This window comes from Centropristis striata, chromosome 9, assembly GCF_030273125.1.
Source record: "Centropristis striata isolate RG_2023a ecotype Rhode Island chromosome 9, C.striata_1.0, whole genome shotgun sequence".
Classification (NCBI taxonomy): Eukaryota; Metazoa; Chordata; class Actinopteri; order Perciformes; family Serranidae; genus Centropristis; species Centropristis striata.
The window spans coordinates 428243-442574 of NC_081525.1; the positions used below are offsets into that span (position 1 = coordinate 428243).

Here is a 14332-nt window from a genome sequence, read left to right on the forward strand (position 1 = left end):
GTTATTTCTGTATGTGTGACTGTGTGTGTTTGTATGTGTGTATATGTGTGTGTGTGTGTGTGTGTGTGTGTGTGTGTGTAGAATCAATCACCAAACACTCATTCAGGTTGTTTGTTGCTTTTTTCTTTATTTTTTTGTTGTTTTTTTTTGTCGTTTTTTTTTACCTCTTTAGTATTTTTTTCCCTTTTTCTTCTATCCCTGCTGTTGGCACTACGTAACCATGGTGACATGTTAGGTTGTTTACGTAACCATGGTGACATGTTAGATAGTTTTAAAACAAACGTCTATTCAAAGCCTTCAAGCAAAGTATGAATACGGCTAATAAAAATAAAGGTTTATTATATTTGTCCTCCTTTTTACTTTACACATTAAAATAAAAACACTTTTTTGGACCCCCTCAAAAATGGGGGTATTAAAATATTTGACATTTGTATCACAAATCAATGTAATGAGACAGAAAATAAAACATTACAAACTGTACAAAAATGAGAAAAAAGTCTTCTTCTTTTTTTTTAAAAATCCCCAAATGATGCAAAGAGAGTACATAACTTCTGCTTCCTTCTTTCTGTTACTGACCATAAAACTAATCAGAGGAACCAGGTCACTTCTTCTGCTGGGTGAAGTTCAGGTTGACCTGGTGCCGGACGTGAGGAACCAGAGGGAAGTTTGGGTTCTGGTGCACCACAGAGCCTGAAGGAGCAGGAGGAGGAGACACGGCGGGGTTAGAAACACTAGAGACACTAGAGACACTAGAAACACACCAAAAACAGTAAAAACAGTCGGATCAGCAGTAAGGCAGGTTTATCTGTATTGCAGCTTTAAACAACAGGGCAACTCAAAGTGATTACACAAAACATTAAAAACATTAAAAGAGACACAAATAAAATCTCATTCAAATATAAACATTTAAGACTAAAAAGAAGCAGATAAAATATTTAGGAAAAGTACATTCAAATATAAAATTTTAAAATTGAAAGCTAGCTGATAAAAGATATGTATTTTTTAAATATCAAATTCTCTACTCATATCGCTAAACGAGAGGAGTCTATAATCTATTCTCTACTCGTATCACTAAACGAGAGGAGTCTATAATCTATTCTCTAAACGAGAGGAGTCTATAATCTATTCTCTACTCGTATCACTAAACGAGAGGAGTCTATAATCTATTCTCTAAACGAGAGGAGTCCCTTATTCTATTCTCTACTCATATCGCTAAACGAGAGGAGTCTATAATCTATTCTCTAAACGAGAGGAGTCTATAATCTATTCTCTAAACGAGAGGAGTCCCTTATTCTATTCTCTACTCATATCGCTAAACGAGAGGAGTCTATAATCTATTCTCTAAACGAGAGGAGTCCCTTATTCTATTCTCTACTCATATCGCTAAACGAGAGGAGTCTATAATCTATTCTCTAAACGAGAGGAGTCCCTTAATCTATTCTCTACTCGTATCACTAAACGAGAGGAGTCTATAATCTATTCTCTAAACGAGAGGAGTCCCTTAATCTATTCTCTACTTATACCACTAAACGAGAGGAGTCCCTTAATCTATTCTCTACTTATACCACTAAACGAGAGGAGTCCCTTAATCTATTCTCTACTCATATCACTAAACGAGAGGAGTCTATAATCTATTCTCTACTTATATCACTAAACGAGAGGAGTCCCTTAATCTATTCTCTACTCATATCACTAAAGGAGAGGAGTCCCTTAATCTATTCTCTACTCATATCACTAAACGAGAGGAGTCTATAATCTATTCTCTAAACGAGAGGAGTCCCTTAATCTATTCTCTACTCATATCACTAAACGAGAGGAGTCTATAATCTATTCTCTAAACGAGAGGAGTCTCTTATTCTATTCTCTACTCATATCACTAAACGAGAGGAGTCCCTTAATCTATTCTCTACTCATATCACTAAACGAGAGGAGTCTATAATCTATTCTCTAAACGAGAGGAGTCTATAATCTATTCTCTAAACGAGAGGAGTCCCTTATTCTATTCTCTACTCATATCACTAAACGAGAGGAGTCCCTTAATCTATTCTCTAAACGAGGAGTCCCTTAATCTATTCTCTACTCGTATCACTAAACGAGAGGAGTCTATAATCTATTCTCTAAACGAGAGGAGTCCCTTATTCTATTCTCTACTCATATCACTAAACGAGAGGGGTCCCTTAATCTATTCTCTACTCATATCACTAAACGAGAGGAGTCCCTTAATCTATTCTCTAAACGAGAGGAGTCCCTTAATCTATTCTCTAAACGAGAGGAGTCCCTTAATCTATTCTCTACTCATATCACTAAACGAGAGGAGTCTATAATCTATTCTCTAAACGAGAGGAGTCCCTTATTCTATTCTCTACTCATATCACTAAACGAGAGGGGTCCCTTAATCTATTCTCTACTCATATCACTAAACGAGAGGAGTCTATAATCTATTCTCTAAACGAGAGGAGTCCCTTATTCTATTCTCTACTCATATCACTAAACGAGAGGAGTCCCTTAATCTATTCTCTAAACGAGAGGAGTCCCTTAATCTATTCTCTACTCGTATCACTAAACGAGAGGAGTCCCTTAATCTATTCTCTACTCGTATCACTAAACGAGAGGAGTCCCTTAATCTATTCTCTACTCATATCACTAAACTAAACGAGAGGAGTCCCTTAATCTATTCTCTATTCGTATCACTAAACGAGAGGAGTCCCTTAATCTATTCTCTACTCGTATCACTAAACGAGAGGAGTCCCTTAATCTATTCTCTACTCATATCACTAAACGAGAGGAGTCCCTTAATCTATTCTCTACTCATATCACTAAACGAGAGGAGTCCCTTAATCTATTCTCTACTCATATCACTAAACGAGAGGAGTCCCTTAATCTATTCTCTACTCGTATCACTAAACGAGAGGAGTCCCTTAATCTATTCTCTACTCATATCACTAAACTAAACGAGAGGAGTCCCTTAATCTATTCTCTATTCGTATCACTAAACGAGAGGAGTCCCTTAATCTATTCTCTACTCATATCACTAAACTAAACGAGAGGAGTCCCTTAATCTATTCTCTACTCATATCACTAAACGAGAGGAGTCCCTTAATCTATTCTCTACTCGTATCACTAAACGAGAGGAGTCCCTTAATCTATTCTCTATTCGTATCACTAAACGAGAGGAGTCAGAAGACCAGACATGTAAAAATATAAAAGTATAGAGTAGAGTTGGCTCAGTGAGACGGACCTGGGGCCACGAAGGGTTTCCCTGGCTGGAAGCATCCGTTGCCCTGCTGGAGGAAGTTCTGGGGCATCCTGTAGGGCCACGAGGGGGACAAGGAGTACTGAGGGGTCTTACTGTGCTCCCACAGCCTGGAGGCCGGACCCACTCCCACAAACTGGCCCGGGTGTCCACACTCTGAGGACAAAGACACCAGACAGTCAGGGACATCTAGAGACAGACAGACTGGTGTTCCGTGTTTCACCACTAGGTGGCGCTCCTCACTGCAACACTACCTTAGTCATTAACCTTTGACCCTCCTCAGCCAGAGAAGCTTTCAGGCTGCAGCAGACTGGAACATGCAGCCAGAGGTAGTAATATAAAATATATATAGCTATAAAAAATACATTTAATGGACTATTTTACAGGCTTTTAGTTGCCATAAAAACTGTAAATTACTTTTATTACAAAACTTAACCATAAAATAAGATACATGTTCCACTCTCTGTAATAGGATACGATGGTCAATTGTACCAAATGCAGCACTCAGATCTAGCAAGACTATATATATATATATATATATATATATATATATATAGTCTTGCATTATAAATTAACGAGTTAAAAAATTGACGCATTTTAATCACACTTATTTTTGCGTGGCGGAACGTTTCTCCCTGGATGAGTTTCAGGAGGAGCGATTATACTGGAGCACCAACTAGCGTTGATGAGTTGAGACAACAACAAACCACAGTGAACATGAAGGAAGAAGCTGATGAGACCTTTGGTTGGCCCCGTGGATGATGGGACATTTAGTTACTAAAAACCAACGGATGGAAGCGTCCATAAGAGCATGGTTGTGTGCAAGTTATGACCCTAAAACCAAAGTATTCTAGTTTACAGAAGGTCTACCTACCTATAGGCTACCTGAATTTATGAAATGTACTATATACTATATTTATAAATATGCTATTAGCTGTTGGACTCAGGTCAAATATTTCTATGCGATTAAAATGCGATTAATTTCGATTAATTAATTACATAGCCTCTAATTAATTAGATACATCATCGAGTCCCGGCCCTAATATATATATATATATATATATATCATTTTTATGATGAAGAGTGTTGACTGTGTTGACTGTGCAGCTGTTTGAGTACCTGACTTGACCACCGTGCCGTTTCCCATGATGCCCCCTGGTTGTGCCAGGTGGTTGTGCCAGTGGCCCTCGCGGCCCGGCCCCAGCCCCAGCTGCCTCCCGGCCGGCTGGGCGAAGATGATGGAGGGGTCGTTGAGGTTCATGGGGCCCCCGGGGCCCCCCGGGCTGCCCCCCGTGGTGCCCGTTGGACTGCCATTCCCCGACGCCGAGCGCAGGGCGAACTTGAGGCCGGGCGGGGAGGGGGCGCCGGCGGGGGAGGGCGTGGCCAGGACGGGGCCGTGGATGGGCCAGGAGGTGGAGGGGAGGTGGACCGGATGGTGGGGCGGCTGGCCCTGGGGGGTCTGGTGGGAGGGGAGGAGCCCCAGGGCGCTCAGCGTGCCCGGGTGGTGGTACTGGCCCGGGTGGGAGGGGGGGAAGCTGAACAGGGACATGGGGACCTGGAGCGGCGGCTTGGGGGGGCCGGAGGGGCTGGTCTTCATGAGGCTGGGCTGAGGGGAGCCCGAGGACTGGGAGGTCTGGGAGGAGGTCTGGGAGGAGGTCTGAGGGAGCGCCGGGGGCTGAGGGGAGTAGGGAGGAGTCTGCCGGGAGTCTGACTGTCAGGAGACAATTAGAAACCAGAAGTTAGGACCCTTTAGAGGACAGTAATAATAATAATAATAATAATTTGAGGACTAATAATAATAATACTCATGATAATAATAACAATAAGCGGTGGACTGACGCATTCGGAGGGCTGCCTGCTGCGTCCCGGCCCGTCTGATGGGGTCTGGGGGACGGGGATGGACTGGGAGCTCCGCCCCATGTGAGACACTGCAACAACAACAACAACAACAACAAACAAACTGTTTATTTACACCTCCTGAGAGTTCTTTCTGTCTGTTTAAACCTTTCACAACATGAGCATCATAGAGGAGGTTCTAGAGGAGGTCCTAGAGGAGGTTCTAGGGGAGGTTCTAGAGGAGGAGCGGCTGGGAGACGGACCCGGGGCTCCGGCGGTCCTCTGCTTCAGGTGGCGGTACTCGGGACAGTCCCGGCGGACGTGTCCCATGTCTCCACACTGGAAACAACGACGGTCCTTCGGCTCACGGTCCTCCTCCTTCAGCTCCTCGTCTTTATCGTTCTCCTTCTTCTTCATCCTGGAGGAGGAGAGCACAGGAGGAGGAGGAGGAGGAGGAGCGGGGGGGGCGGAGGAGAGGAGAGATGAGTAAATCTGACATTTTCAGTCCAAACAGGCAGGACTTATGCAAATTCAATAAATTCTAACAAAAGTAGACATATTTTGAAACAACAAAGATGATTTTATTTGAAATGATAAAGATTTAAAGAAACACCAGATAAAATACTTGCTGGAGTCTGTGCTGCTCTCACATTAACTCTGACAGAAACCTCTGTGATAGTTCTGCTGTTTCTCTGTCTGTCCTCTTCTGTCTCTTGTCTCTCTGTTGTCTTCAGCTGTTTGTGTCTCTGGAGTTATAATGAGCTTCACTCAGCTGATGTCTGAAGACGTTACAGCAGGAAACTAAAGTCTCAACATCACCTTTTCTACCATGACCAATTTTAAATCAGTTGATGTTGTTTCCACCATCTTTAACTGTAACACTCGTCTGCAAATATTCACACCAGCAGCCACTTCATCAATAAAATGTGACTGAGTGAGTTTTTATTGTCGTCTTGGTTCTGTTTATCTTCTTCTTATATAAATATAAGATATATATAATCTTTAAACCAACAGGGACCACTCTAAACACTCTGCTGTGTATAATATGTCCCACGTGGTGGAAAGTAACTGAGTACATTTACTCAAGTACTGTACTCAAGTACTAATTTGAGGTATTTGTACTTTACTTGAGTATTTCTATTTTATGTAACTTCACACTTCTACTCCACTACATTTATCTGGCAGCTTTAGTGACTTTACAGGTTGAGATTTAACACAAAAAACTTCATAAATTAGAAGTTATTATACTTTTTTTTTTTTTTTATCTTTCACAACATTAGCATCATAAAGGAGGTTCTAGAGGAGATTATAAAAGAGATTATAAAGAAGGTTCTAGAGGAGGTTCTAAAGGAGATTCTAGAGGTTCTATAGAGGAGGTTCTAGAGGAGGTTCTAAAGGAGATTCTAGAGGTTCTATAGAGGAGATTATAAAGGAGGTTATAGAGGAGGTTCTGGAGGAGGTTCTAGAGGAGAATATAGAGATTATAAAGGAGGTTCTAGAGGAGAATATAGAGAAGGTTCTAGAGGAGGTTCTAGAGGAACTGAAATCGGTGTGTCTGTATCAAACATCAGGACTGTGATGCTTTAAAAACATGTTTAACTTGTGAGAAAACACAAAGTAGAAGTTCTACGACTGATCAGATATTTATTCTGACTCTGGAGGAGATTATAGAGGAGGTCCTAGAGGAGGTTCTAGCAGGTTCTCCTGGGTCTGACTGTAGATAAATGTGTCCACCTGCGTCTCTTGGGACAGTCCTTCATGTAGTGTCCGATCTTTCCACAGATCCTGCAGCAGCGGTCATTGGGCGCCAGCTCGCCGTCCGTCAGAACCTTGGAGTCGAAGAAGTAGTCCTGCAGCAGAACACGGACACGGTCATGGTCATCATCATCATCATCATCACCATCACAGACAGAACAATAAGGGACGTACCACTTCAGTGCCGGGGACGGGGTAGAACGGAGTCCCAAACAGCTTCCTCCCGTTTATAAACGCCTTCATGATGAAGTTTGTCACTAATATCAAACATCAGAACAGAACAGATGATAAGAAAAGAAGACAAACAGCTCGATAGAGACACAAAGAACCAAAGAACTCACTCTTCCTAGAAACTCCAGCGCCGAGGTTATGATTCAAATCAAAAGGATCTGAGGAGAGAAACAGAGAGAGAGTGACAACCCGTACAGTAGGAACACTAGACTTCTAGACTTCATCTGTGCTTGTGTTGTAATAACTCTCATCTGTACGTCGCTTTGGATAAAAGTGTCTGATAAATGACATTGTAGAATCGTAGAGAGAGTGGAGGAGAGGAGGAGCTGCAGACGGAGGAGGGGTCTGAGGGTCTGATAGTCTGATGGTATGAGGGTCTGGGGGTCTGAGGGTCTGGGGGTCTGAGGGTCTGATAGTCTAATAGTCTGGGGGTCTGGGGGTCTGAGGGTCTGGTTTACCTTCGATGGCGATACATTTGCTGGTCCACTGCTTCTCGAAGGTGGTGAGGCGTTTCCTCTGGCGGATGCTGATCACGTGCTCCTTGAAGTCGAACTCTTCGGTGTAAAAGCGCAGCAGACCGAGCCACAGCTCTCCTACCGACTCAGTGTTGGGCTGCAGGTCAGACAGCAGCCGGCGCTACACACACAGACACACACACACACACACACACACACACACACACTGTGTCAGTGTCTGGTTCTAGCAGCTTCAGATCATCCTGAGGAGCGCTTCATTAGACTCACCAGGTCGTCCAGGTCATCACAGAAGAAAGCGTTCCAGCCGTCCACCATGCGCTGAGGGACGGCGTCCCCATCGAAGATCTAGACACACACACACACACACATTAATGTTAGTGTCCTGCTGATGCTCCAGGTGTGGCTGGCGGTGAGGGGACCTACCTCCTGCAGGACGGGGATGACCGGCGGCGTCCTCTGCTGCAGGAAGTACAGCACCATGAGGATGTAGGCGTAGGAGGACAGGCTTCCTCGGGACGCGTCCCCGATGTCACAGCGCTGAGAGACACAGAGACGTTAGGAGACACAGAGACGTTAGGAGACACAGAGACGTTAGGAGACAGGGAGGCAGAGTTACACTGCTCTGTACCAGACTGATAACTTACTAAGATAAGATGTTCCTTCACTGATCCTGATGCAGAGTAAACACATTAACATAGTAAAACTATTTATCTCTGGATTTATATGGACAAATGTTCTGTGTCTCAGCTCATATATAACATATACTGTCGAGTATAAACCTCTCCAAGAATCGCCACCTTACCGCGGTGGAGGGGTTTGTGTGCCCCAGTGACCCTGGGGGCCATGTTGTCGGGAGCAGTAGCTCCTGGTAGGGTCTCCCAAGGCAAAGTGGTCCCAGGGGAGGGGCCAGACTAAGAGCGATTCAAAGATCCGTATGAAGCGGACCCATGACAATCAGTGTACCTCACCCAGTACGGGTAAACCGGGGCCCCCTCCTGGAGCCAGACCCGGGAGGGGAGCAGACAGGCGAGCATCTGATGGCCGTGGGGCCCGGCCGGGCTCAGCCTGAAGAAGACACATGGATCAGGGGACCTGTGGGCCCACCCCCGCAGAGTTAGGCATAAGGGTCGGGGCAGAGTTACCCAGGGTGAGAGGTGCCAGGCGGGCGTGGGGACACTTACAAGCCTTGGTCAAGCTGTGTTCAGCGGGGGAGGAGACCTGCTGACCCGACCTGTGGATGTCCTCAGACGGTGGAAAGAGCACTTTGAGGAACTCCTTAATCCAGCCAACACGTCCTCTGTAGAGGAGGCAGAGTCTGAAGACTCAGGGGAAGACTCACCAGAATCCCTGGCAGAAGTCACCGAGGTAGTTAAAAAGCTGCCCGGCGGCAAGGCGCCAGGGTTGGATGAGATTCTCCCTGAGATGCTGAAGGCTCTGGACACTGTTGGGCTGTCATGGCTGACACGCCTCTTCAGTGTCGCGTGGAGGTCTGGGACAGTGCCAGTTCCTATTACCGTGGAATCACACTGCTCAGCCTCCCCGGGAAAGGCTACTCCAGGGTGCTGGAAAGGAGGCTTTGATTGTCGAACCTCAGATTGAGGAGGAACAATGCGGCTTACGTCCTGGTCGTGGAACAACGGACCAGCTCTTTACCCTCCAAGACTTCTGGAGGGGTCATGGGAGTTTGCTCATCCAGTCTACATGTGTTTTGTGGATTTGGAGAAGGCTTATAACCGTGTCCCTCTGGGGGTCTTGTGGGGGTACTGCGGGAATATGGGGCACCGGGCTCGTTGCTACGAGCTATCCGGTCCCTATATAACCAAAGTGAGAGCTGTGTCCGCATACTCGGCACAACGTCAAACACGTTCCCGGTGGGTGTTGGCCTCCACCAGGGTTGCCCCTTGTCTCCGATTCTGTTGGTGGTCTTCATGGATCTCAAGGCTCAGCCGGGGGAGGAAGGGATCCGGTTTGGTGACCTTAGAATTGCATCTCTGCTTTTTGCAGATGATGTGGTTCTTTTGGCTTCATCAGACCGGGACCTCCAGCACTCACTGGGGCGGTTTGCAGCCGAGTGCAAAGCGGTTGGGATGAGAGTCAGCACCTCCAAGTCTGAGGCCATGGTTCTCTGGGTGAAAACAGTGGACTGCCCCCTCTGGGTGGAGACAGGTACTGCCCCCTCTGGGTGGAGAGAGGTACTGCCCCCTCTGGGTGGAGACAGGTGCTGCCCCCTCTGGGTGGAGACAGGTGCTGCCCCCTCTGGGTGGAGACAGGTGCTGCCCCCTCTGGGTGGAGACAGGTACTGCCCCCTCTGGGTGGAGACAGGTACTGCCTCCTCTGGGTGGAGACAGGTACTGCCCCCTCTGGGTGGAGACAGGTACTGCCCCCTCTGGGTGGAGAGAGGTACTGCCCCCTCTGGGTGGAGAGAGGTACTGCCCCCTCTGGGTGGAGAGAGGTACTGCCTCCTCTGGGTGGAGAGAGGTACTGCCTCCTCTGGGTGGAGAGAGGTACTGCCTCCTCTGGGTGGAGACAGATACTGCCTCTAGAGAAGGAGTTCCAGTATCTGGGGGTCTTGTTCAGCAGTGAGGGTAGAACGGAGCGTGAGATGGAGGTGGTTTGGTGCAGCGTCAGCAGTGATGTGGGTGTTGTACCGGACCGTCGTGGTGAAGAAGGAGCTGAGCCTGAAGGCAAAGCTCTGGATTTACCGCTCCATCTACGTTACAACCTGTACATATCCTGGACATTTGGTGGAAAGACTCCTGGAAGTTTATTAGAGCTGCCAGAGCAGCTTGAAGGTCCCACCATGGAAATAATCCCACATGTTTCTTTATTTCCTGTACTGGAGCATGGATGTGAGGTAAAGGCGTACGTGACGTGAGCAGATCAGATCAGAGTTTTGTGTCTTGTCAGTGTAGACGACACGCTACGGAGGAGAGGATCTAAGTTTTACACTCTGGAGGCTGGAGGCACATTTTACCCTTTTTAAGCCCCAAAAACGCTGTCACTGTCTAAACGAAAGGCACTTCACATTAATATTTAGTCGTTTTTTTACCCGCAAGCAGTCTGGAACTCACCTTAGCGAAGACCTTCATGGTGTATCCCAGGAACTGAACCCGAGGGTCCAGAGCTGCGTAGGTGGCCAGCATCCTGGTGTTGTGTTGAGCCTGCAGGAGACACGTCAGCTTCAGTCTCACTGATAGATCAGTTTATAAATATATTATAAATATAAAGATTGAATGTAAAGATGTCTGACCAGCGTGTTGTAGAGGCTGATGTCTCCCTCCAGACCGCTCTGACGGTGCTCAAACTTCACAATAGGCACTTTAGCTGTTGTTATAGGCAAGATGTTCCTCAGACCTGAGAACCAGGAACCAGAGAGTCAGGAACCAGGAACCAGAGAGGCAGGAACCAGGAACCAAGAACCAGGAACCAGAGAGTCAGGGTCAGGTACATACACACACACACAGACAGACACACAGACACACACACACATACAAATAGACACAAACACAGACACACACACACACACACACACAGACACAGACACAGACACACACACACACACACACACACTCACACACACACACACAGACACAGACACACACTCTCTCTGGTGTAGATCACCTGTGTGTTTCTTCAGGACCTTGGCCAGACCTTCGATGATCTCTTTACAGTTCAGCCTCTGTTCGGGAGTCAAAGAGAGGAATGTACGGTCACACTGTGTGTGTGTGTGTGTGTGTGTGTGTGTGTGTCTGTGTGTGTCTGTGTGTGTGTGTGTGTGTGTGTGTGTGTGTGTGTGTGTGTGTACCTCTGCCGTCTCGTGGCCCTCCAGGGTCATGCAGATGTCGAGGTCACTGTCACGGAAGCCGAAGCCGTTTTTAGAGGATCCGAAGAGGCAGAGCTGAGCTTTATCTGAAACACACACACACACACACACACACACACACACACACACACACATACTGATCAAACACACACTCTGACTGTTGAACATCTCTAACAGTCTTTGTTCTGTCTCTGAGTCGTTCTCATCAGTTCTAGGTGATTAAACTTAAAGAGCGTTGGCGGTTCCTGCAGACAGTGAACGCATCGTGTCTCTGTGTTCCAGACAGAGTTGAGTAAAGAGCGTCTCACCGTTGTACTCCTTCCTGATGAACCTCTCCAGGCTGCCCAGGATCTGCTCCCTCTTCTGCTGCTCCGTGTGTGTGGGCGACAGCTCGTCTGTAAACAACAACAGCAGCAACAACAACAACAACAACTGAAATCAGCTGCAACAACTCAATTCAAAGTTATGATGCATTCATTATTGTTGTTATTGTAGGAATGTGAGACGTTGCTGCTTTCGTTTCTTTTTTCTTGTTCTAAATGAAAATAAAACTGTTTGTCAGTCAGCTCTAAAGTTATTAATATTTAATGCTGAGCAGCTTTTTATTATCTGTCAGCTTATTAATGTTTGTTTGTCTTTGTTCTGTTGTGTCTGTGTCTGTGTGTGTGTGTGTGTGTGTGTGTGTGTGTGTGTCCTACAGTAGCAGAGTCTACAGAGAGCGTCCAGGATGTCTCTGAAGCGTTCGTTCATGGGAGGAAGAGGTTTCAGCTCGATCTTCTTGAAGTCTTCTGGACATTCGTCCTTCAGGTGTCCGTCTCTCTTACAGATGCTGCAGACCACCGTCGGAGGCTGGAACGCACACACACACACACACACACAGACAGACACACACAGACAGACACACACACACACACACACACACACACACACACAGACAGACACACACACAGATGAAGACATGAAGAAAAACGCTGACGAGACATGTTTGTCTTCCTGACGGTTCATTTAAGAGTTAAAAAAAGTGAATCCAAGACTTTTTCTTCCACTGTGAGGAGGAAATGTCTCTCCAGCAGCTGGAGGGTTAACGGCACTTTTTTAAGTCATTTTGCGTCTTTTTACATCTTTTTTGGGTCATTTTACGTCTTTTTAAACTCTTTTTGTGTCTTTTTACATCTTTTTTGGGTCATTTTACGTCTTTTTAAAGTTATTTTGCGTATTAGAAACAAGATTGAGACAAGTGTAACGCTGAACTTGATGTTTCCAACGGGCCACAAACCAACCAGACGTCACTACGTCTGTTATTTATTATTTATAGACAGTCTATGGTTTATTATATAAATACAGTCTATGGTTTATTATCATAGACAGTCTATGGTTCATTATATAAATACAGTCTATGGTTTATTATTATAGACAGTCTATGGTTCATTATATAAATACAGTCTATGGTTTATTATTATAGACAGTCTATGGTTCATTATATAAATACAGTCTATGGTTTATTATTATAGACAGTCTATGGTTCATTATATAAATACAGTCTATGGTTTATTATCATAGACAGTCTATGGTTTATTATATAAATACAGTCTATGGTTTATTATTATAGACAGTCTATGGTTTATTATATAAATACAGTCTATGGTTTATTATTATAGACAGTCTATGGTTTATTATATAAATACAATCTATGGTTTATTATTAAAGACAGTCTATGGTTTTTTATATAAATACAGTCTATGGTTTATTATATATAAACAGTCTATGGTTTATTATATATAAACAGTCTGTGGTTTATTATTATAGACAGTCTGTGGTTTATTATATATAAACAGTCTATGGTTTATTATTATAGACAGTCTATGGTTTATTATTATAGACAGTCTATGGTTTATTATATATAAACAGTCTATGGTTTATTATATATAAACAGTCTATGGTGTATTATATATAAAGTCTCTGGTCCAAACTGTTCAAACTGATCTAGAACTTGTGTCACAGTAAAAACAGAGTTGATCATATTTACCTTCCCGCCGGTGAAGATCATCTTATCGAACACGTAGTGCAGCTCCTCTGATGGAATAGCTCCTCCCTGCTCCTCCTGCTGCTCCTCCTGCTGCTCCTCCTGCTGCTCCTCCCCGTCACTGTCCAGCAGGCCGTTGGGGGAGGTGAGGACCATGTCCCTGAGGCTGGAGTCTAGAGTCTTCTGTCTGGACGGATCTGATCCATCTTCATGGTCGCTGTCGGCCTCCTGCTGCTCCTTCTGAGCCTCCTCCTCCTCCTCCTCCTCCTTCTTCTCAGCCTCCTCCTTCTTCCAGCCTGCCGTCCTGCCTCCCTGGCGCCCCCCGCTGCGCCTCCTCCTCTGGGGGCAGGCGAAGTACTTGTAGGCGGTGCGGAATCTCTCCTGGATGTATTCAAACACCATCTGGCTGTTGAGGCTCCGAGCAACGTTCCTCTTCAGGGCGAAGGGATCTAAAGGAGGAGAAGGAGAAGAAGAGGAGGAGGAGCACAGTGAACCTCTGCTCCACCCTGACTGTGAGGAGTCTCCTCCCTCTGACTGTCTCACCTTCGATAGCGAGGCGGCGACGGGGCCAGTTCTTCACCTCCCGGGACAGCAGCTCCTTCAGCCGGATGCTGATGATGTATTCCTCCAGAGCGAACTCCAGCGTGTAGAAGCGGAGCAGCTCCAGCCAGAGCTGGCCCAGAGGGACGCCTTTCCTCTGGTCCAGGGTCAGACGGGTCTGGACGGGGACATCAGGACATCAGGGTGATATAATACAATAACAGGACCTAACGGTGGGGGGACGTCCACCTGTGAAGCAGCTCTGAGGCCCCTGAGGTTAGAATTGTTTGGGATTTTTCATTAGTTTTAGTCTTCATTTTGTTGTCAATTTTTGTTTTTAAATTTAGCTAGTTTTAATTATTTTCAATTTGTTGGAAAATGCTTAGTTTTAGTTT

The 14332-nt window shown here is 45.6% G+C and overlaps 1 protein-coding gene across 3 annotated transcripts in view; it reads right to left on the reverse strand.

The window, feature by feature from the left end:
- Positions 1 to 17: 17 nt before the first annotated feature.
- Positions 18 to 14332, reverse strand: part of tut4 (terminal uridylyl transferase 4) — a 30940-nt gene continuing 16625 nt past the window's right edge. For all 3 annotated transcript variants that reach the window (XM_059341555.1, XM_059341556.1, XM_059341557.1), the window contains 19 exons: positions 13941 to 14115; positions 13401 to 13846; positions 12073 to 12223; positions 11683 to 11769; positions 11357 to 11460; positions 11173 to 11230; positions 10802 to 10905; positions 10623 to 10712; positions 7975 to 8088; positions 7819 to 7896; positions 7534 to 7711; positions 7186 to 7233; positions 7019 to 7101; positions 6824 to 6939; positions 5353 to 5507; positions 5093 to 5181; positions 4373 to 4964; positions 3239 to 3409; positions 18 to 690 (listed from right to left, as the gene is read on the reverse strand). In XM_059341555.1, the coding sequence (XP_059197538.1) occupies positions 602 to 690; positions 3239 to 3409; positions 4373 to 4964; positions 5093 to 5181; positions 5353 to 5507; positions 6824 to 6939; positions 7019 to 7101; positions 7186 to 7233; positions 7534 to 7711; positions 7819 to 7896; positions 7975 to 8088; positions 10623 to 10712; positions 10802 to 10905; positions 11173 to 11230; positions 11357 to 11460; positions 11683 to 11769; positions 12073 to 12223; positions 13401 to 13846; positions 13941 to 14115 (2928 nt within the window). In that variant the 3' untranslated portion in view covers positions 18 to 601. The remainder of the gene's footprint in view (positions 691 to 3238; positions 3410 to 4372; positions 4965 to 5092; positions 5182 to 5352; positions 5508 to 6823; positions 6940 to 7018; positions 7102 to 7185; positions 7234 to 7533; positions 7712 to 7818; positions 7897 to 7974; positions 8089 to 10622; positions 10713 to 10801; positions 10906 to 11172; positions 11231 to 11356; positions 11461 to 11682; positions 11770 to 12072; positions 12224 to 13400; positions 13847 to 13940; positions 14116 to 14332) is intronic.